We start from the raw sequence: 24054 nt of genomic DNA, 5'->3' as shown, positions 1-24054 counted from the left end.
ATCCAAATATAGACTGCATCCCAACTTCGTACTCATTACAACAAGATGAAACGGTGCAAAACTATGCACTAAACTTCACAGAGTACCAAAAATCGTCAACTCCCCATAGGATATAAATAAGGCATGGGAGTGTGGAACAATGCACAATTCTCATTTTTTCTTTTCTTTTCTTTTGAATTTTTCTCTGTCTTTTTTTTTTTCGCTTTCTTTTCTTTCTTTTTCGTTCCATTTTTTTTCAATTCAACACATTTTTTTTTCTCTTTCCCCTTAATTCTTCCGCCAACTTCTGAAATCAGATGAAATAACCATATTGCAATAACACATTCCAAGAACTACTCGTTACTAGCTTAGCTAGGGTAGGAAATATTATAGAAAGTAGTTGATAGGACAAAAAGGCAATTTGGCTATGTGAGGCTCATGGGTAGAATGAAACAAGGGGAACTGCCTCTCCTAACACGTGTCACCATCCACAGACCGAATGCATACAGGTATTAAGAAGACTAGACTCATGCTTATGCAAATTGATGTTACATGTCTTAAAGAGAGTACTACTCACATCCTAATGAAACTGGTCATGAATGTCACCAGTTTAATAAGCTCTAACCTCAGAGTGTAATGTAGCTTGCCGACATAAAGAATCAAGTCTATTCGTTCAGATAAGAGAGAAATAAAAACTCGTAGATTATGCACATAAACACGCCAGCTAAGTGTCAAGAAAATGCAAGGCTCAAAATAAGGATTCAATGTAGCGTCAATGTTCAAACGTTCCGACTCAATTTAAACATGAAAATTTCGAAAATTTTTGGATTTTATGATTTTTATATGATTTTAGAATTAATTAAAACGACAATGCATGCGGGAATAAATAAACGTGCAAGCAAAAATGCAAGAAACATGCAGACACAGATATGGATGCATACCTCCCCAAACCAAACCGTACAATGCCCTCATTGTACCAAAAATAGGGAAAGAAATGCAAACTGAAAGGAAAAGGAGAAGTAGAGTTGGAAGACTTACAAAACGTCATATAGCGGGGCCTCCCCAAACCGACCATGATCATGGGAGGTCAAAGAAAGTCAAACAGTGGCTTTGGAGACGCAAAACAGCGGCTGAAGGTCAATACCCTTCGATCGAGCACCTGGAACAGCTCGATCGAATGCTTCACAGCATGAGTGGACTCGATCGAGCACAGCATCACTCGATCGAGTAGGCACGGGTAGGGATCTGGTCGATCGAGGACATCACCCCTCGATCGAGTAGCAGCCGCGTCAGAAAGTGCTCGATCGAGCACCAAAGTCCTTCGATCGAGTCCTTTAACCTGCAAGGGACGCCTAAAAGCGAGGAAGGCACAAAAATTGTTCATATGCAGCGTCTAATGTTTAATGCAAAGCTAAAGAAAAACAGAAAGTTCAACAAAGTACAAAATAAAACTGTCCGGGCTGCCTCCCGGAGAGCGCTGGTTTAATAGGTCCCGCACGACCTTTCTGGTATCAAGTAACTGGCGCATCGAGCTCGTCGAAGCGCAAGACTTCAACGCGGTTGTCCGCTTCACTCGCCTCATGGTAGTGCTTCACATATTGGCCATTCACCTTGAATCTATGACCCTCGGAATCTTCAAGCTCCACGGATCCAAATTTGGTCACAGCTGTCACTGTGTATGGACCACTCCACCTGGATTTCAGCTTGCCAGGAAACAGTCTTAACCGGGCATTAAACAGCAACACCTTCTGCCCCACATGAAACTCCCGAGGTAGGATTCTCTTGTCATGCCATCTCTTCGTCTTTTCCTTGTAGATGCGCGAACTGTCATAGGCATTGAGCCTAAATTCTTCCAATTCATCTAGCTGCAAAAGACGATTCTGACCGCACAATTTAGGATCATAATTAAGCTCACGAATTGCCCACCAGGCCTTACATTCCAGCTCAACAGGTAAGTGACACGATTTCCCATAAACTAACCTATAAGGTGATGCACCAATTGGTGTCTTAAAGGCAGTTCTATAAGCCCATAACGTGTCATCTAGCTTAAGACTCCAGTCTTTCCGTGATTTAGAAACTACTTTAGACAAGATCTCTTTCAACTCACGATTAGAGACCTCAACCTGTCCACTAGTTTGGGGATGATACCCCAAACCACGCCGGTGTTGGACACCAACTCTAGACAGTATGGAAGTGAGTTTCTTTTCCTTAAAATGCATCCCCCATCACTAATGACGACCACAGGGACACCAAAGCGGGGGAATATGATCTTTTTGAACATTTTTATCACGGTCTTACCGTCACAATGAGGTGAAGCAATTGCCTCAACCCATTTTGACACATAGTCTACAGCTACTAAAATGTACCTGTTACCTTTACTGGACGGGAACGGTCCTTGGAAATCAATGCCCCAGACATCGAAAACCTCAACCTCTAGGATGCCGTTTTGTGGCATCTCATGTCTCTTCGAAATATTCCCGATCGTTGGCATGCATCACAAGTCAAACAAAAGATTTGGCGTCGGAAACAAAGAAGGCCAAGAAAAAACCAGATCGTACCTTGGCCACGGTGCGCGATGGACCGTGGTGACCACCATAAGAAGAGGAGTGACAGCCTTCCAGGACTATTTTGGTCTCCCACATGGTGGAATACACCGTCTCAGAAGACCGTCTGCACATTCCTTAAACAAGTAAGGATCATCCCGGAAATCTTGCTTAGCGTTATAGAGAAAGCGCTTCTTCTGCAGAGAAGAAAGGTCGGGCGGCGACTTGCCACCGACAACGGTTAGCTATATCTGCATACCAAGGTTCCTGGTCAACAATAGACGATATAACAAAGAATTAAAGAATCGTCGGGAAAAGAATCATCAATAGGGAGAGAATCTTCCCCTTCTTATCGCATCGATCGCGACAAGTGATCGGCTACAACGTTCTCAGCTCCTTTCTTATCCTTAATCTGCAGGTCAAACTCCCGAAGAAGGAGTATCCATCTCAAGAATCGCGGTTTAGCCTCCTTCTTAGCAAGGAGGTGCCTCAAAGCCGCATGGTCGGTAAAAACAAGTGACTTCGACCCAACTAAATAAGTACGAAACTTCTCTAAGGCATAAACTACAGCTAACAACTCCTTCTCAGTGGTAGTGTACTTCACTTGAGCCTCATCCAGAGTTCGGCTCGCATAGTAAATAGCATTCAAGGCTTTGTCTTTCCTCTGGCCTAGCACCGCTCCTAGTGCATAGTCACTCGCGTCGCACATGATCTCGAACGGAAAGTCCCAGTTGGGAGGCTGTATGATCGGCGCGGAGACTAAGGCCTGCTTTAACCTGTTAAAAGCAGAAAGACAAGCGTCAGTAAACACAAAAGGGGCATCTTTAAGCAACAGCTGTGTGAGTGGTTTAGCAATTTTTGAGAAATCCTTGATAAACCGGCGATAAAAGCCAGCGTGACCAAGGAAGCTCCTCACCCCCTTTACATTAACAGGAGGTGGTAATTGCTGAATCACTTCCACCTTTGCCTTGTCGACTTCTATTCCCCTATCAGAGACTAGGTGCCCTAAGACAACTCCCTCGTTGACCATAAAGTGACACTTCTCCCAGTTCAGCACAAGATTAACCTCAATACAGCGCTGCAACACTTTCTCAAGGTTAGACAGACAGTTAGAAAAATCACTTCCATATACACTAAAGTCATCCATAAACACTTCCATGATAGACTCAATATACTCTGAAAATATCCCCATCATACACCTTTGGAAGGTGGCAGGGGCATTGCACAAACCAAAAGGCATTCTGCGATATGCAAAAACACCCTTAGGACAGGTAAATGTAGTCTTGGCCTGATCGTCTGGGTGGATAGGGATCTGAAAGAACCCTGAATACCCATCTAAATAGCAGAAAAATTTATGTGAAGCTAACCTTTCTACCATTTGATCAATAAAAGGAAGGGGAAAGTGATCCTTCTTGGTGGCGGCATTCAGCTGTCTGTAGTCTATGCACATCCGCCAACCAGTCACTACTCGGGTAGGTATTAATTCATTTTTCTCATTCTTAACTACAGTTGTCCCTCCTTTCTTCGGGACTACCTGTACTGGGCTTACCCATCTAGAATTACCTACCGAATAGATGATACCTGCATCCAGCAGCTTCATTACCTCAGCCATCACAACATCCTGCATCTTCTAGTTCAGCCGACGCTGACCCTGCCTGCAAGGTTTGTGATCCTCCTCCAGCTCTATCCTGTGCATACAAATATCGGGACTAATCCCCGTGATATCATCCAGTGAATAGCCCATTGCCTTCCTGTTTTTCTTAAGTACGACTAACAAAGAAGTCACCGATCATCACTAAGCTTGGCACTAACAATGACCGGATCTTTGCTCGCTCGTATCGTCAAGAAAAGCATATTTAAGATGAGATGGGAGAGGCTTACGTTCCGGTACCTTTACCTCAATGGAGCAAAGAGTGCTGATCATTTGTTCCACTTGCTCTCCCTCATGCTCATCCAAATCATCGACAAGCAAATCCAACGCAGCGTCATCGTCTTCTGGGCTATCTGTACACTCGTCAAAAAGCATGAGAGCTTCTAGTGGGTCCTTCATAAAAGAACCCGACCAGAAGTCATAAATAGACTCATCAATGATATCGACCGAATAACAGGTGTCCTCTATCATTGGGTGGGCTAAAGTAGTGGGCAAACTGAATGTGACAGCGTCATCTCCTACTGCAAGGGTCAGACGCCCTTGTCTGACATCAATAACGGCCCCAGTTGTACAAAGGAACGGTCTTCCTAAAATGATCTGGGTCCGGGTGTCCTCAGCTATATCCAAAACAATGAAATCTACCGGGATGTAAAGCTTGCCTATTTTCACGGGCACATCCTCCAAGACACCTAAAGGTCTCCTAACAGATCTATCGGCCATCTGTAGGGTAATGTTAGTCACTTTGAAGTGACTCAGTTTCAACTTCTTGCAGACAGGAAGGGGCATGACACTAACACTGGCACCTAAGTCGCAAAGGGCCTTATCAATAATCAAATCACCTATGACACAGGTAATAGAAAAGCTGCCCGGGTCTTTCATTTTTGGAGGGGCCTTATTTAACAGTAGGTTACTAGACTCTTCCATAAATGAAATTGTCTCAAATTCGCTCAAATTCCTCTTACGCGTCACAATATCCTTCATAAACTTAGCGTAAGTGGGAACTTGAGTAACAAGTTCGAAAAAAAGGGACAGATTACCTGAAGGTTCTTCACGATGTCCACGAACTTACCGTACTGTTGCTCGATCCTTGCGTCCTTCAGACGACTCGGGAAGGGTACCCTGGTAGCGATGAGTGGTCCCGCAATCTTTTCTTTGCCCTTATCAATTCGTGACGTCTCCACAACAGGGGGAGATGACACGGTGGCGGTATTAGATAATAAATTAGGATTCCCGCCACTTACAGAACTGGATCGAACACTTTTACTGGTCGATCGACCAGTTTCTTCCTCAATTTCATTCGATCGACCTATCTTGACACTCGATCGAGTGTCTTCCTCAGCATGTTCACTCGATCGACCAACTTGGAGCCCTGCACTTCTCGATCGACCGTCATTGTCACTCGATCGAGTGACTGGGTGGTTATAACTGCTCGATCGAGTGGATGTATTGCTCGATCGAGTAGTTACTGCACACGCAGCAAGCATTTCCTGCAGAAACTCATCTAAATCGTCATCTGAGTCATCATCAGCTGTCAACACCTCGTTTTCTTCGTGAATAAGGTCACTTTGGAAATTCATCCCACTGACGGAATCGCAATTTGGAGGAGTCTTGGCTTGGTCTGCCGCGAGTGTTAACTGCGCGACTTGCTCTCTCAATTCCGATATAACAGTATCCGATTGCAACATGATGGATTTCAGTTCGGCAATTGCTTCTCTTGAAGAAGGAGAGCCCGGCTGTGATATTGGCGTGGAAGGAGTGGAAACGCTCTTTATCTCCTCATATAACTGGGAGAAAGGAACTCCCTGCTTGAACTTCTTATATGCAAGGGCACGCTCTACACCTGCCGTGCATTCGTAAAGGTCATGTCCTTCTTCACCGCATCTTCCACATGGCTCTGTATGCTCTGTAATCGTAGGCATTTTGGCAAACAACTTCAAAACAACGGCTTATCTGCAAAACTGGTCAAAACTTTGCAGAAAATGAGATAGTCCCAAGGAATAAATTCCTCGAGACAAAAAGACAAACTTAAATTAAGCAACAAATATGCGCCACCTCCCCGGCAACGGCGCCAAAATTTGACACGTCTGTCGCGTACCTGTCAAAAATAAAACCTAACGGTCTCAACTAAAAATGTAGTAGAGGCAGTCGAGTATCGAATCCACAGGGAGGAATGCAACTACAGCTATCTATTTCTAATCCTATGGTAACAATTGGGTTTGATTGAATTTTTGGTTCTAAACTACGGAGTAAAAGGAAGAGAAATAAAGCAGAGAACAGTAAAGGCAATAAAACGATTTAAAACTATCAATAAGAGAGGAACATGTCGGGAATTCGGTTCACTACGGTAGTACAACAACTTAGCAGTAAAATGACTCAGACGAACTAATGTGAGACGGATATTAGAAGGTCCTTTCGGTCCACTTCCCACCCTAAAATACCACTAACTTAACTTTCGTCCTCATTAGGGTAGTCTACTGTTTATAGCAGGCCTATTTAGTCCAATCTTTCGATCCAGGATTAATTGTAGCCAGTTTAATGGGTGACATAGAAGCGTGCACTCAACTAGGTCGGTGATTACAGTTATATTGCTACAGTGACATGGTCTCTTAGTCAATTCGTCTAATTCATTCACTACGTCGTCATTATTCTACCGCAGATCCCCTAATCCCAACATGAAGAGGTTTAGCTACTCATATTCATAACTAATCTAACAGCACATAAAATTCCAGCAGAAGACATAACGAAATAATAATAAAATGCGATGACAGAAATTAGGGCAAGGAAGAACAAATGCATAAACAATAATTAAAGGCAACAAGAAAGGTTAATTATTATTAAGAGAAGGAAGAGATTACAATCTAAGCAATCCGGCGTAAAGAACAACGAAATCCGAGTGAAATAATCCCAAAGCGAAAGCAACGTAAGAGTAACAGTAGGTTTTCTAATATGAATGATAGTAAGGAAACTAGTAAAGGAATAGTAAAAGTGATTAAGTAAAAAGGTGAATGCTAATAACCTAGTAAAACATAGGTTAAATAGCCAAAACCCCTAAGTGTTTATGCGGAAATAAAACATGGACTAATTAAGCCCACGGAGTCAAAATCCTCTCGATCGAGCAGGCAAAACCACTCGATCGACCAACGTCTCAACAGAAGGCCCTCGATCGACCAACAGGTCACTCGATCGAGGCCTGGATCATGTGCATCTTACTCGATCGAGTAAGGAATAGCTCGATCGAGTCCTGGGAAGCTTAGGGGCCATTCGATAGACCACTTGACAGCTCGATAGACCACTTGACAGCTCGATAGACCACCTGGGTCTTCAATTCAGCTCACGTCTTCACCAAAATGCCTCGTAACGCGTGCAACGACACTTCCAAGTGCAACATCTCACTCTGGGACAATCCCGTCTCCTCTAAATGCATGCAAAAAGGACGGAAAAGAGCATGGTTCCGCTACTTTCGCGATCATTCCTACAAAAAGGACAAAATACACCAAAGTAGCCAATTCGGGGCAAAATACCATAACAATAGTATAGAAATGCATAGAAATACGTGCTGAAATAGACCAAAAAGACTATACATTAGGCACGTATCAGTTGTTGCTGTGAATGATGATACGGAATTATTAATCATTTGTATGGAATGCTACAAGGATGATAGTAGTTTCAAGACGGGTTATAAATGGGAGAATTTGTTGTTGCACGAATTATTTGAATACGACTCTGTCAATTGTCTAACCGTTCTACTCGATGACGATGGCGAAGCCAAGGAGATCATTGGGGAAATGCGTCCTCCCATCGAATTAATGGAACTAGCCTGTGATTACGGAGCTCATCGTTGTGTTAACCTTTTAATTGATCATTTCGGTCCGGGATTCTAACTATCTATTGCCACTCAATCATGCTCAGGGATTCTAACCTCAGGGATTCTAACTATCTATTGCCACTCAATCATGCTCTTGCCGCATTGTACCTACCTACTATTTATCTACCCTATAATAATCTATTGCAATTCAATAGAATTTAATTTTAACTATATTAATTGAATTGCTTTTCAGGATTCTGCACGATCCCGATATTAAGGATCCTGCCATGTCAATGCCGACGGTTCTTTTGGAATATTGTCGTTGGGGAAATGTCAGTCGCCTTTATTAACCGTTGTTATCATCTCAAAATTAAAGCTTGTTTTGTTTAATTATCTATCTTATGCGGCGGTGATTTCAATAGAGAAGCAAATTGGAGACGGTGAGAATTCTTGCGCATCGTACGAAAGAATTCCAACAAGAATTGATCAAGTACGCCATGGAAGGATCGTTTGAAGAGGTTGCCGCATTGTTACTTGTTGTTCCTGAAAAGGTGAAGCCTTTACGCGTCCAACTAAGGAAACAACTATTAGAGGAGATAGCATTGCTTCATTTCCATGATGTAACATCTGCATTGTCCTCTGCTACTCCTCAATTCCTCACACGCAAGAGGTTGTTTTTGCAACGGACATTGACCTGGTTTGAGGTTTTTGATAAAATTGGCCTCCGTTTCTTTGATTATGTTTGCCTCCCCAAGGTATACTTAAAATTAGATCAAGCAAACTTCCACAATCTCAGTTCAGTTGGTTGTATCGGAAGTTTTGTAATTAATGCATTGCTGTTTTTTGTTTAAAGGATGATTGGAGTTGGCAGGAAATATTAGATATATTGGAGGGTGCAGGATTTTCCCCGAAATACATGAATGATTTTGGGTCCGATCTCTCTTACATGTTTGACATTTTGTGCTTTTCAAGTACTTGAGATCTTCACAGAATGCATCATACATAACTCTACATAAATTATACTAGTATATTTTTATAGGTATTTGCCTGAGCATTTTGAGGATTACAAAAAAGTATTTCCAATTCTTTCCGGAAGGCAGCATAGAATTGGCAAAATACCCGACGGTGCAATGAATGATGTACAAGGACTCTTAAATCTAAAGGTAAGATTCTTACTTATAGTCAACAAGTTATGACTGCGTTTACAACTGATAATAATAATAATGTTAACAGGAATAAGGCCAGCATGACAAATCAATATGTGTTGAGGATTCGAACAATTTAGTCAATCTTGTGGCAAACCGAATGAAAAGGGAATATATGCTCAAAAACATAGATTTTTCCGCTTTAGAATTGCTAAGATCCGTTTGTTATCATAAATCTGTGGATTGTGCTACAATGCTGTTGGAAGGCCGATCTGACATAAGAATCGAAGTGAATAGTGCACTGGAAGATGGATTGTATCCCTTGCACATTGCTGCTACAAGTATGTCTCCTGGCCTAATTGATCTGTTTTTGCTTAATGGAGCACAGACAGACGTTCAATGCAAGGATAGTCGCTCACCTTACTATAGAATGTATCCGCTTGAGCTTGCACTCAACACCTTACGGTTATTTCTCTTATCTGCCTTCTCATATGTTTATGCTTTTCTTCCCTTTACGCTAAAGTATATTACATCAATGTAACACCCCGGCCCAAACTGGGTCGGAAGCGGTTACTTATGATAGCTCATCAGGTTGTGTACATGGCCCACAGATCAACACGAGTCCTTTATAGCACATTTTCTCATCACTCATGCGCATCCCGGGAACTTTCCCAGAAGGTCACCCATATTAAGACTACTCCCAGCTAAGCACGCTTAATTGTGGAGTTCTTTTGCATGGATGACCATAAAAGAAAGTGCACTTTGTTGATATGAGTAGTACTTTCAAACCCTTTAAGCATTAGTCAGATTTTAAGCCAATAAATGGACCTTTTCAAGGAGGTACTCCACCCGAATAACATCTTCAGTTCAGTGGAGTATTACAAACAAGGCCTTGGTGATAAACTGTTTTTGTGCTCTATGACTGCAGACTCCATCCTTATGTCAGTGATTGGGTGCCTACTAAATCAATTTTTAAGCTGATTTATATATTTTGCCTGCCAGAGATGGTGAGTACATTATATTATGCAACTATGCAAGTTTAATCGCTTCGAATAATGCTATCGGGGTATTAATCTTACTTACTTTGGTTTGTTGTTCCTTTAATTTCCTCACAGATGGGACCATTGCAGGCAATTGAAAAACTAGCATCTAAATCTGATATATCAGTGGTCCAAAAAATAAGTTGTCAGTTAATACAAGAAGGAAAATTGGTTGAGCTTTCTGCTTTGCTCATGATGTCCTGGGATATGTTAGTTTCACCTGGACATAATAATGGTGACGAAATAGGAAGTTCATTTATTGTAAAATATATCTTGAGTGAACTGCAGATGTTAGCTAACAAGGAATCCAAGTTAGTTTGTTGTACTGCGGAATCTGGTGGACAGCAGCAGGTCAGGTGGAAGAAAGGATGTTTGTTGTTTGCATTGTCGATGCTGGAAATATTAAAAAGAGCACGCGCAGCCATTCAGGATTATCGTTTATCCCCTAAATTAATGGTTGTTTGTTTTTGATGATCGAATTATTATTGATTTATTTATCGATAAGTTTGGTATATCTAAATTCTAATGACATTTTTTTTCATACATTTGAAGGATGTAGAAAACTCTGAGGTGGCATTGGATGTTTCTAATTTGCTTAAAGACTTGGGCTTTTGTCTCAAGAATGAGGATATTGATGCGAAAGATGTGAAAGGGTATGAAGAAGTATGTTATCCAATGAGCCCTGAAAGCTTGTGGTCGTCATTGGGAGGACAATCTAGTCGTGTTTTTCAAATTCCTAATGCAGAGGCCTTCAACTGTGGTGTTGGTATTCAGTCACAACGTAAGCCGAATAGGAATAGCGCGACTTCTTTTCCAAAACCACCACAACCACAACAACCATCAGGTGTCATTGCTATTAGACGGTATTGGCCCAGGCAACCATCATCAGGTGCCTCGTTTGCTACTAACAGAAGCTGGAGTTTCATTTCTTGCGCACTCAGGAGGTGCTTGAGATTTTCTCCTATTTAATTTGACGCCATTTTCTTAAATAAATTAAGGTCTTGTTTGGATGGAGCTATGAAGGGATTTGGAGGAAAAAATAAGGGGATTTATAATCCCAGATAGCGAATAAGGGTGAAGGGAAATGGAGGGGGAGAAATTTAGAGAGATTTGTTTTCCACTCCCCTTCCTTTCTCTTCCCCCATTCCCCCTCTACTCTCTTTCCCTCATGTTTCGGTATCCAAATACCAACACCTCATTTCACTTGATTTTACCAAGATTTTATTGGTTTGCACCAAGAAATAAAAACCAAGAGTTTATTGGATGACTCCAGTATTTATTTATTTATACATATGGTGCGAGACTTTATTTGCATCCCGTTTAAGTGTTTAACACACTATGTACTGTAGTAGTTGTTAAATTATACATATATCTAGTTGTATATTTATTTGAAACTTAGAATACTTAAGTCTATTAATAATGTATATATATTTATATCTTTATTTTTAAATAATTAAGTCTATTAATCATATAAGGTTATGAGCTTTCAAACTAGTTGTATATTTATTTGAAACTTAGAATACTTTAAAGAAAAATTCAAATTAAAAAAATTATTTATCAAAAAACTTATAGTTTATAACAAATTTTCCGATTTTTTTACATTATTTAGGGGAGAAAATTCATGATGAAATAATTTATCGGGAAAAAAAAATTGTGCTCCCTTTGCCCCCAAATTCCTGTGTTCGCCACCGTGTACATGTTATATTTTTTTAAATTAAACAACATCTAAATATTTGTTCACTAATTTAAAAAAAAAAAAAAAAAAAAAAAAAAAAAAAAAAAACGTTTAGCCGTTTATACTTTCTAGTGACATCAGTACTAGATTAATAACGGTGTATGCATTGAATTATCACCAAATGCAGTGTCAAGATCAATAGAAGTGTTGAATAACACTTCATTGACAAGGAGAGTAGTACATTAATGCAAGAAAATTTGTTATTTTTAGGAATGAAAGTGACAATTTTATTCAAAAATGCAAGAAAATTTGTTGTTTTTAGTAATGAAAAAAATGACAAATTTATTCAACGATATGAGTATTTGAGTGACATGGCACGAGCGACGCCGGGATACGTAAGTTAGGTGTACCCGTCTAGTTCATTTGGAATCGAAACAGATGAATGGGCCCACTTATCGGAAACTTTTAACCATTATAAATAGCCCACTTTTATAAGACTTCCATGCACAAATTACAAATATTCGTCTTCTCTTAAATAAATCTTATTGAAGTTCCCTACTACAATTAACCGGAGTTACTAGGTACGTTCATATCTTTGATTTAATTGCATGTTATTTTAAATAAAATCGTAGTTGATTTGTTTATTAGGTTGTAAACGAAATTAGAAATCAGCGAACGACATCGTACTACCATGAGTATCGAAAGTGCCATCCGTCCCAAGTACATTTAGTCTTCATGATCTTGGTGTTTGACTCTATATATCTGCATGATTAATATTGAAGACTGATATAAAATTTCATATCACCTTAAAAAAAATATGGATTTCGACGGTCGCATGACATCTAACCTGACTATATCTGGTGTTTGACTCTATATATCATATACTATGAGTCGAGTTTTTAGTAACCGTATTTCATATAGGTTATAACAATAATAATAACTATTCTAGATTGGATTTGGGTTAATGTATATTTCAGACTAAGTTAGACCGAAGAAATGATCTTAACTTATACTCGTATCATGGACAACTAGATCGGACAATTACGAATATAATTTGCCAACATATCTGACCAGTATGAAGGCTTGGCTAATCGTCGCAATAACATGTACGATTCTTCAATCATCGGCTTTGATAGCAAATGCAATCGCACTGGACCTCGCTAATCCCACCCAAGCTAAATACTCAACTTGTCTTACCAGTATCCGAAACGACGTGAAGCATCCCAAACTCAATTACGGTGGTATACCCGTAATAGGAGCACCCACTGCCACATATCTTAGGATTGACCTCAAAGTTGCTACAGGAACTGTGTCCCTTGCCCTTAAACGCAGCGACTTGTATGTCGTTGCGTTACTGGCTAAGAACGATAAAAACGTAAACAGGGCTTATTTCTTCAATGGTCAAATTACTTCGGCTCAATTAGACAAACTTTTTCCGGAGGCAAAGGGTGCTGCAAATCAGCAAAAGATAACAGAGTACCAAGAAAATTATGCATCGCTTGAAAAAGCAGCCAAAATGGATAGGAAGAAAGTCGGGTTAGGTATCGGCAAACTTGTTACTTATCTTGGAGCGGTCAATGGGAAGGCGCGTCAGGTGCAAGCTGAAGCTAAGTTTATGATGGTTGCTATTCAAATGATTTCTGAGGCAGCGCGATTTAGGTATATTGAGAAGATGGTACTGAGTAATTTTCCGAATGGGTTTAATCCTGATGATAAGGTTCTTATATTGGAGAGGAACTGGGACAGGATTTCGGCAGCAATTAAAGGTTCTAAGAATGGAGTGTTTACGCCTGCGCTTGTGTTGAAGTCTCCAGAGGTAAAGACCAGTTGGACAGTGAGCAAAGCGACAGAACTTGATATGGGACTACTGAAGCATCTCGGAAATGCGGTGTCAGAGTCGTCTTCTGAGGATAATGATGCTCAAATTTAATGAAACTTAATGAAGGCTTCCAGTTGAATAATGAATTAATGAATAATGAATAACGAATAACGAATGTAATTAATGGTGTGTGATTTGCGAGCTGTAGGTTCTGCACAGTTGAAAAATGAATTAATGAATAATGAACTCACATAGCCCTGCAAAATCGACCTCATCGTAAGTAAAGTATGACGAACCAGACGAGGTGCAATATGATGTCCATAAATCACAATGTAACATCTCAAAATTACACAACTATCTCAACGTCGGTCACCGAAAGGAAATTTGTTCATAGTATGCTTGGTTTGATGATACACATCATAAGCGTTATTTCCAACTACTGCCCTCGCCACTTAGCCTTCCCTTACTCTCGGTACTGGGTCGTCTATTTCCAACTCAAGTGACTATCGTGCCATCGTTGGTAGCTCGCAATAATATCTGTCCATTACTCATCCTAACATTGCTTTTATTGTCAATCGGTTTGTGACAAAGATGATTATGTTTCCATGTCTTACTATATTGTCTTTCTTGGCCGGACTCCCATTTCGTGGTCCTCAAGGAAGCAAAAGGGGGCTTGCACCTTCATCTACTGAGGCTGAATTTCATGCAATTGGGGACACTACGACGGAGCTATTATGGCTTCATTCACTTCTTACTGAAATTCAGTTTCCTCTTCAGATCTCTCCTAAAGTTTATTGTGACAATTTGGGTGCAATGAATTATTCGGCTAACCCGACTTTTCACTCTCTTATAAAGCATTTAGCTATTGCGTTTCATTTTGTTCGTGAACATGTTCAAAAAAGTTCTGTTCGTGTAGCTCATGTCTCATGCCGTGAGCATCTAGCTGATGGTTTAACAAAGCCTCCTGCTGACGCTCGATTTCATTTTCTCATTTCCAAGATTGAACTAATCCACGAATTATCCAATTTGCGAGAGAATGTTAATAATATTAACAGTAAATTAAATTAATAATTACTCCCATTTATATATCACTTTTTAAAAATATTTACTCTCTTATGAAAATTTTTTAATAATTTACTCAGGTCAAAAATTGCACCCATTTCCACTTTCAGGTGAAAAATCTTTTTTTAAGACCGTTTTGCCCCTGTCTTCTTCCCCCATTTGTAAAACGTATTCTGGACTTTTAATTGTGAACTCGAAGTCGGACCTTCGTCTTGCCTCAACCACGCTGCTGCTACCGTGGTACCCACACCTACTCCTTTAATCATCATCACCTCCGCGGCTCCGCACCATCATGCCAGCCTCTAATTTCGAGCAGCAGCACCATTTCCCACGCCCCTCTTCTTGCCTCAACAACGCATACACACAAATGACACAATACACCGGCCGTGGTTCATTTCCACCGGCTGAAGTCAATTTCCGCCAGGCCCGCCTCTGATACGCCGGATGAAGCTTGATTGGATGGGGATGGCTCATGTTGAGCACGAATCTGGGCTGCTTTGTGCTCGAGTTTGACACCGTTACAGTACATAAGTGATGGGGTGTTGAATTGAAGGTGAAGGAGCTGCTCATGTCGGAGTCGGGTGGCTGCCTAGCTGGTGGATGCGAACGGAGGAGTAGGTGGTGGTTCCATCGCATTGAAGCGGCATGTCAAGGTTCGGTTTTATAGAGAATAATATCAAGGTATATCCTTGATATTATACTTATCATGTAAATATATGCTAATATTTGTATTAGGTAAATATATAATTAGTTGCCTAATTGTTAGGAGATAAGTTAGGAAATATGATCTCATTAATTGTATATATTGTATGTTGGATTCATTTCATAAGATCAACCTAATGATATTAATCTTTTACCAATTCTTCTCTGTCAAAACTTCACATGGTATCGTGAGCCACAAAGATCGATCCAAAGATCGTTTCTCCAATTTTTTTTTAATCACATCATACGAAATTCATCATGGTTGGTACAGGCGAGAAACTAAATATCGGAGGAAGCGGTCCAAAGACCATTCCCATAACATCACCCTTATATCTCCATCCTTCGGATAGTCCCAATCTAAATGTTATGCAAATAATTTTTAATGGCATAATTACGACATGTGGGCGAATGCTGTTAAAAATGGTTTAGATGAGAAAAACAAATTGGCGATCATTGAAGGGAGAATCAAGAAGCCAGAAGGCGATGGTGATGAAGAAACGTTGGAGCAAGTTGCGTGGAGGCAGTGTCAAGCTATGATCAAGGCATGGGTTAGGAATGTTATTGATCCGAAACAGCACCCGAGTATAGCATTCTCCCAACCAGTTGCAATAATATGGGAGGAGTTGCAGGATAGGTACTCGGCGGGGAATGCTCCGCGCGTTCATCAATTAAAACAAGAATTGAATGAATGCAAACAGGGGAGAGATTCAGTTGTTGAATATTACACGAGAATGAAAACAATATGGGACGAATTAGGGAATTATAGCAAGGCGAAAACTTGCACATGTGGAGCAGCGACATTTATAGCCAAGGAGAAAGAGGAAGAAAAAGTGCATCAGTTCCTCATGGGTTTAGATTTGAAATTGTATGGAAATATACGGAGCAATCTATTAATGGAAGATCCTATTTCCGAGTTAAATCGTGTTTATGCCCTCATTCTGAGAGAGGAACGCCATGTTGCTGTCACCAAAGAAAAGGAAGAGAAAAATGAAGCGGCTATGGCAGTCAAAAGCTTTTGGACATGATGAGGAAAAGGTGCATACTTCAAGGTTGATGAAGCAGAATATGAATGCCCACCACCACCACTGTATGGTCATTGCGGAAAATATTACCATACTGAAGAAAACTGCTATGACAAGCATGGATACGAGGAAGTGAAAGCTCGTGAGAGAGGCAGAGGAAGAAAAGGGAGCCGTTGTGCAGGCCGAGGCAGAAGCAATCACCAGGCAAACGCGGCTGTTTCGAATTCCAGCAGCAGCACAGGCGAAGCAGGAAAACAGAATGTGCCTTTCACGAGTGACGAAATTGAAAGACTGCGCATATTGTTGAATAGTAGTCCAGAAGGAAATGAAAAATTATAAGGTATGAAATTAACTATAAATTCTGAATGGATAATTGACAGCAGAGCATCTCACCATATGACGGGAAGACGAGATATGCTCGAATACGCGTGGAAGAGGACTCATCATCAGTGAGTCTGCCGGATGGAAGAAAAGTTGCTGCTCGTGTTCATGGAACAGTGAAACTGAGCACGAATTTTATTTTAAAGGATGTTTTGTTTGTCCCATCACTAACTTGCGATCTCATTTCTGTTCAACAATTAATTTCTGAAAGTGATTGTATAGTAACCTTTTACCCTGAACATTGTGATATACAGAGACGGACTACGAGGACGCCGATTGGACGAGGTGAGCATCACAAAGGGGTATACTACTATCAACAGGATAAATATGTTTCAGTGGGATAAGTCACGGTTTCCAAGGAAAGTCGATTATCGCATAAGAGGCTCGGCCATCCCTCGAAGAGTATTTTTCCTATTTTTTCTGATTTAGTTGGACAACGTTTGAGTTAGAATTTGGATATTGTTTGTGATTCTTGCTCTATAGTAAAACAATCCCGTACCCCTTTTAAGCTTAATAATAAAAGATGTGACAATTTGTTTGGCCTTATACATTACGGCATTTGGGGCAAATATCGGGTAGCAAGTTTGACCCGAGCACATTATTTTTTAACGATAGTTGACGACCATAGTAGGGGAGTTTGGGTGTACCTCATGAAGGACAAAAGCGAGGCTGGTGATTTATTGAGAACCTTTTGTCAAATGGTCAAAACCCAGTTTGAAAAAAATGTTAAAGTAATTCAAAGTGATAATGGAACGGAGTTGTTAGCTGGACCGATGCAACGTTACTACGAAGAAAATGGCATTTTATTTCAGACTAGAAATGTAGATACGCCCCAATAAAATGGTCGTGTGGAAAGGAAATACTGTCACATACTTTAAAAGGCAAGGGCTTTACGATTTCAAGGTGGATTATCCTTACAATTTTGGGGGGGATGCATAATGACAGCGACGATCGCACACCTACACCTTTGCTAGATGGAAAAATTCCATATGGAATTATTTATCGGAAGAAACCACAATTTGATAATTTGAGAGTCTTGGGTTGTTTATGTTATGTTCATAACAAAGATAAATCGAGAGATAAATTCGGAGAACGTGGTAAGCGATGTGCCTTCATTGGATATCTGCATAGCAAAAAAGGGTGGAAGGTATACGATTTAAAGTAAAGACGAGTTTTTGTGTCACGGGATGTTACATTTATGAAAATGTTTATCCATATCTTGCCATCAATGCCAATAATGAATCACAACATGGGGAATCAAATGTGTCCAGAAAATATTTGAATGATCAGTTTATGTATTTGGATATGAAAGATGTTGTTGATTTTGACCCTCCCCCATGTTGTGAGAGGGAGTGACAATTTAGAGACACAGGCTGATGCTGGGTTGGGTAATAATGAGAATCGAAATGTTGACCCAACTAATGAACCCGAGACACCAAATGAATCCGAGGCACCACCAATCAGAACAGGAGAACCTGATGACATACCGAGAACGAGTTCTAGTAACCAGAAAAACGACTCTGGGTCTGAGAAAGACGGTGGAAACATGGGAGTTGATGAGGAAAGAATGGGTCGTAGTGCGCGTGAAAGGTACGAGCCAGCTTGAAAGAAGGACTATTATTGAAAATCGACAAGAGTACTTCTTAGGAATAGAAGTAGCTCAAGGGCCGAATGGATTATTTTTGAATCAGCGTAAATACGCGATGAATATTATTGAAGAAGCAGGAATAAAGGGAGCAAAAACAGTTTATACTCCAATGCAGCCACGGCATAATTTGGGGTTAGCAAAGGGATACATCTTGAAAGATGTAATGAAGTATCGTCGACTAGTAGGCAGGTTGGTTTACTTGACAATTACACGGCCTAACCTAGTTTACGCGGTTCACATTCTATCTCAATTTGTTAATGAGCCGAGGAAAGAACATTGGGAAGCTGCAGTAAGAGTTGTGCGCTATATTAAAAGAAGTCCAAGCATGGGAATTCTCCTTAAGAGGGATTCAGATTTGCATCTAAGGGGATATTGCGATTTGGACTATGCTAGTTGTCCTATGACGATAAGGTCGTTGAGTGGGTATTTTGTTTCGATAGAAGGCTCGCCAATCTCTTGGAGAGCAAAGAAGCAAGTAACGGTTGCTAAGTCTACGGCGGAAGCAGAATACAGGGCTATGGGCGCGGCAACGAGTGAGCTGCTCTGGCTCAAATCTTTTTGGCGTCATTAGGCGTTTTCCCTACAAAACCAATGAGTTTGTTTTGTGACAACCAAGCGGCTTTGCACATAGTCAAAAACCCGGTGTTCTATGATCGAACTAAGCACATAGAAATAGACTATCACTTTGTACATCAACATTTGGTTTCAAATACAATTGCGACCGCTCATATTCGAAGCAAGGAACAAATCGCCGACCTCTTCACCAAAGCTTTAGGAGGCAAAACTTTTGATCATTTAAACTTCAAGTTGGGACTCGGTTTACCAAGTGCTCCAACTTGAGGGGGGGGTATAGAGAATAATATCAAGGTATATCCTTGATATTATACTTATCATGTAAATATATGCTAATATTTGTATTAGGTAAATATATAATTAGTTGCCTAATTGTTAGGAGATAAGTTAAGAAGTATGATCTCATTAGTTGTATATATTGTACGCTGGATTCATTTTATAAGATCAACCTAATGATATTAATCTTTTACCAAATCTTCTCCTCTGTCAAAACTTCACAGGTTTTGACAGTGGAATGAAGGCTTCGTGGGTTGAATGGTGGAATAAGTGGTTAATTGTGGGTTAATGATGGAGATTAATAGAGTTTGAGATTAAGTGAAAATTTACTCAATTGAAATTGAAAATGACGAAGATTTTGAAGTTACCCACCGCCGGCGATGGTGTTGGTGTGGTAGTGGTAGCATATTGGTGGTGGATGGTTATGGAGGATTGGAGGAAGTAAGGGAGTGAAGGGATGTGAATGAAATGAAGAAGATGAACATAGGGAAGGGTATTTTCATCATAAAATTAGGTTTTAAATCAGAAAATTCAAAAATTGACGGAATATGTCACCAAATTGTTCAAATGGGTGCAATTTTTAACCTGAGAATATTTTATGGGAGTAAATTATTAATCTATTATTAAAAAGTTTTCATAAGGGAGTTATTTTAGAAAAGCGGTATATAAAAGGAAGTAATTATTAATTTACTACTCTAATATCTATAATAACATAAAAAGTCTAGCTTGAGTACCATATTGTGACAAGTGGCGGTCTTAAGATCTCCTAGAAATAAGTTGATTTTAGCATTTCGTTTAATCCTACAATTAATACTTAATTAAGACATCATAATGAATTTTACTTTTTAAACATTCATCAATTGAAGAGTCATATATACAATAACATTTTTTTTTGTCTCAAGCCCCTAACTCTTCAATTGTCTAGCTATTTACCAATAATTATTTCCTTTCCCAAACATTAAACGCAATGTCCAAGTAAAATAACGGGTGAAGTTAAAGCTTTGGCCAAATGAAGAGTCATATATACAATAACATAAAAATGCTAGATTGAGCAACTAACTAAACGACACGCGCCGGAATAAAATTACATGGTAGATTAATTTTTTTGTAAAAAAATATTAAAATAGAACCCGAAAAGGCAAAGCAGTAATCATCAATCTTATGTAAACATTCATCTCCACATTGTTACTCCACCCCATAATCACAATATTTATCCCTCTTTAGTGCAAACCTTTCTATATTCTATAATTATGAAAATTCAATAAATTTTTCATCTCTTTATTGTTACTCCACTCCATAATTACAATATTTATCCCTCTTTAATGCAAAACTTTTCATATTTTATAATTTTGAAAATTCAACAAATTCTATGTATAAAAGGAGATCAATTGATAAGAACTCTAACATATTCCTAGCAAAAAATTAAAAAAATCATCGAGAAGGTTATCCTTTTATGCTTTACTCTCCATTTTCATTTGTTTGTTTTTTTCAAAACTTTATGTTCAAAAGATTAGAGGAAGAATAGAAGAAAATAGAAGAATTTCGTTCTTAGCATTGTCGAATGTTGATGATGACATTTGAGATTGTCGATTATCAAATACTACTATTTCAAATTATAATCTTAGTTTTGTAGTTTCTATTGATAGAATCATGTTTTGGTGAAATTTTTAATGTATTCAAAATTGATAATGTGTATTCAATTTGTTGGGATTGTATTATATACAATAATAAATTATACATGTATTGACTAAGCAAGGCAAGTTTAGTGTAAGTATAGTACTTCGTATCCTCTTATATTTTTGACGAAGTTGGTTAAGAAGGGGGCATGTTTTTTATTTTAATCTTTTAAAGTGAGATGTTTCATGTATATCTATGTGATTTTATCTATTATACATATTTCATTTAATTTTTTTCCCATTTGATTAAACGGTTAAAACAATGAGTGAAAAATATTTTAATTATTAAATATAATTAATTATCTCTAAACTTACAATTATGATTAATACTACCTAATATTTTTATAATATCATCATTTTAATAAAGTTGTAAACTAAGAAAGTATCATATAAATGTCGAACAAAAAAAATATCACTTAGAATAATAAATAGATGATTCAACAGGAAAAAAAATAAATAACCATTAAAGAAAAGGTATAGAAGTCCCGTAATTTTTCACGGGAAATTAAACTAGTTAATGATCCATCATAGATTTGTTACTATATATCAGTACGACAGTACCTTGTATATTCTAGAATTTTCATCTTTTCTTATTTCTAGTTTATTTGCATTTTCTTAAAATCGTTGTAATCTCTGTAGTTTGTTTTGTTGTAATTTAGGTTTTCAATTAGCTTTGTTTGTATTTGTATAAATACCATGTTTGATCATCAATACATATCATATCATATGATAAGTTGCCTAGAAAATATCAAAACTTTTGTCCCTTGTAAAGGTCGTTAAGGGTGAGCATAATCCGGTCCGGACCGGAAAAATAGAACGGAACTGGTATTAAAAATTATGCGGTCTCCGACCCACCATTTTCTAACATTCTGGTTTCTGGTCTAGTTTGGTCCGGGACCGGTATTTTTCGGTCCGGACCTGTTTAGACCTGAATGTCCGAAATTATTGTTTTTTGCATTTTTTTTTCTTAAACTTATATTTTTAATCCGGTTCGATTCGATTCAATGGACCGGAATTTGAAAAAGTGGGCATGTAATGAGTAATGACAAATTCCGGTCCAACCGTCTTGTTCGATCTTGGACCGGAACTTTTCAAGTCCGGTCCCGGGCTTGAATTTTTATAATCCGGTCCGGTTCTGGTCAATGATTTTTGTCGATTCCGGTTCCGGTCCAAACCAGTTTCGGTCCGGTCCGATTTTGGACCTGTGCCCAACCCTAAAGGTGGTAATCGGGTCAATCAAGTTGGATTTGGGTCTGGTCAAGTCGGTCGGGTCATATCAGGTCAGCCTTCCCTGGTAGGTCGAGTCAGGTTTGGGTCGGGTCGTCGTGGGTCAAAAGATGTATTGGGTCGGGTCGCATTGCAGTCGGATCATTATCAGGTCTAGTTACTTTATCGCATTATTTCAACTTTTGACCATTAAGTTTAGTTTTTAATCATTATTTGGTTTAGAATCTTCATTATTAAGTCAAATATATCAAACTAAACACTACATCATTTTATGTTGATCAATATTAAGGTTGATAATTGTCGGGTCATCAATTTAATTGGGTCAATATTAGGAGTGACTCATATCGGATCGGGTTCAGGTCACTTATCATCTAGTCGTGTCGGGTTACGGATCGGATTCGGTTTGCAACATTCTCAGATTCTGTTAGGTCGGGCTTGTCAGCTTAATCTATTAGCACCATATGATAATATTTGCATCCATTTTAGAGATAAAACCATTAGGGGGCGTTTAGAATGAGATCAATAAAGGGAAATAAGGGGGTAAGGTATAGAATTACATTGAATTAATAAACTTGTTGTTTGGTTATGATCCTGTAAGGGAATGGTTTATCCCCTTATTCCCTTTGTAGTTGTTAAAGAAAGGAATCAATCTAATATTACGATTTTTTCTTCTAAACCGTTTTTTTCATACGTTTTTTTTTACGACTTCCCAATTATTTTTTCCTGTCCATTTTTTTTCTACCCTTTTTTTGTGATTTTTTTTGTTACTTTTTTTTCAACAACTTTTTTTTCTTTTATCTTATTCAATATTTTTTTGTTATGCAACCTTTTTCATGTAAACATATTTTTTTTTAAATACAACTTTTTTTCGAGATAACTTTATTCATCAATGCAAAATATTACTTCTTGTCCAGAACACGAAACATTGTTCCACATGACAACCATAAAAAAGTTAGAAAGCAAAAAAAAAAAAAGATTACAAGTTCAACCTATTAGTTTTTCATAAACTCCAACATCGACATCATTTTAAGCCAAAAGACTTTTGACATATACGCATTTCAATTCATCAGGACACTTGAAGAAAATCATGAGCTTATTTGGTTGGGCCGTCAAGATCAGAGCTACTTTCAAAGCTTCTTGCGGAGTAATACCTTCCAAAGCAAGTAGTACATCTAGCACTTTTTCACCCTTCTCGCTTATTTCTTGCTCACGTTCGTCAGCACGTTGCTCACGTTCATCAGCTCGGGACATCACATTAGCCATGGTAGAAATATGAACATTCATGTCTTTCATAAAACCTTGTAAAGAAGCTAACTCAGAATTGCTAGAACTTCCAGATTCTTTCTTACCTCCCTTGCGCTTAAAAATGTGTTCTCGCTTCACTTTTTTTAATGGAGGGGCAGACTCTGCAGTATCACTAACAATAACATCCTCATCATCACTTGAATCAAGCATAACTTGCACGGTAGCAAATTTCTCCATATTATCAATAGCTTCAATAAAACCCTCAGCCGGTTTTTCAGTTGCATAGTCTTTGCCATAAACTTCCAACAACGCATTCAAGTGAGGAAAAGCATGTCCATACAAGTTTTTGCAGTTTGGATGTACCTAACAATTTTATACATTTGATTTAATTGCCAAATTAATTGCTCTTGAACTAAAAAAAACAATATATAAAAAAAGAGCTGTAAACTTAGATCAATTAGTCTTATTGAAGACGGGTCGGAGCAAGTGACGGGTAATGTCACTCACAAAACGAATAGGGGGGACAAGGTAGGGGCACCTCCATGTGCTTCCCTCTCTCCTCTATTTGGGTCATTTGTGAGAGAA

At 38.9% G+C, this 24054-nt stretch overlaps 3 protein-coding genes across 3 annotated transcripts; all 3 read left to right on the top strand.

The window, feature by feature from the left end:
• The first annotated feature begins 9025 nt into the window (after positions 1-9025).
• LOC141645948 (uncharacterized) lies at positions 9026-11401 on the top strand. The gene is made up of 5 exons (XM_074454088.1): positions 9026-9141; positions 9212-9588; positions 10052-10130; positions 10239-10619; positions 10716-11401. The coding sequence occupies exons 2-5, from the start codon at positions 9284-9286 to the stop codon at positions 11130-11132; spliced, it is 1182 nt and encodes a 393-aa protein (XP_074310189.1). The 5' UTR covers positions 9026-9141; positions 9212-9283; the 3' UTR covers positions 11133-11401.
• A 941-nt stretch (positions 11402-12342) lies between these two features.
• Positions 12343-13922, top strand: LOC141645947 (ribosome-inactivating protein saporin-7-like). The gene is made up of 2 exons (XM_074454087.1): positions 12343-12419; positions 12871-13922. The coding sequence occupies exon 2, from the start codon at positions 12914-12916 to the stop codon at positions 13766-13768; it is 855 nt and encodes a 284-aa protein (XP_074310188.1). The 5' UTR covers positions 12343-12419; positions 12871-12913; the 3' UTR covers positions 13769-13922.
• A 4605-nt stretch (positions 13923-18527) lies between these two features.
• Positions 18528-19610, top strand: LOC141648731 (secreted RxLR effector protein 161-like). The gene is made up of 2 exons (XM_074457450.1): positions 18528-19005; positions 19546-19610. Exons 1-2 carry the CDS (start codon positions 18528-18530, stop codon positions 19608-19610), a joined length of 543 nt encoding a protein of 180 aa, XP_074313551.1.
• Positions 19611-24054: the final 4444 nt, after the last annotated feature.

The sequence above is a fragment of the Silene latifolia genome, chromosome 3, assembly GCF_048544455.1.
Source record: "Silene latifolia isolate original U9 population chromosome 3, ASM4854445v1, whole genome shotgun sequence".
In the NCBI taxonomy this organism is placed as follows: Eukaryota; Viridiplantae; Streptophyta; class Magnoliopsida; order Caryophyllales; family Caryophyllaceae; genus Silene; species Silene latifolia.
Note: the sequence above shows the minus strand (reverse complement) of the source record. Positions and strands in the feature narration are given on the sequence as shown.

Excerpts from the sequence above, each read along its gene's own strand:
- LOC141645948 (XM_074454088.1), top strand. The coding sequence starts at position 9,284 with ATGAAAAGGGAATATATGCTCAAAAACATAGATTTTTCCGCTTTAGAA. Across the intron at positions 9,589-10,051 it reads CTTGCACTCAACACCTTACG|ACTCCATCCTTATGTCAGTG; the intron begins GTTATTTCTCTT and ends CTATGACTGCAG. Across the intron at positions 10,620-10,715 it reads GTTTATCCCCTAAATTAATG|GATGTAGAAAACTCTGAGGT; the intron begins GTTGTTTGTTTT and ends ATACATTTGAAG.
- LOC141645947 (XM_074454087.1), top strand. The coding sequence starts at position 12,914 with ATGAAGGCTTGGCTAATCGTCGCAATAACATGTACGATTCTTCAATCA.
- LOC141648731 (XM_074457450.1), top strand. The coding sequence starts at position 18,528 with ATGAATATTATTGAAGAAGCAGGAATAAAGGGAGCAAAAACAGTTTAT. Across the intron at positions 19,006-19,545 it reads GGCTATGGGCGCGGCAACGA|GTTTTGACAGTGGAATGAAG; the intron begins GTGAGCTGCTCT and ends AAAACTTCACAG.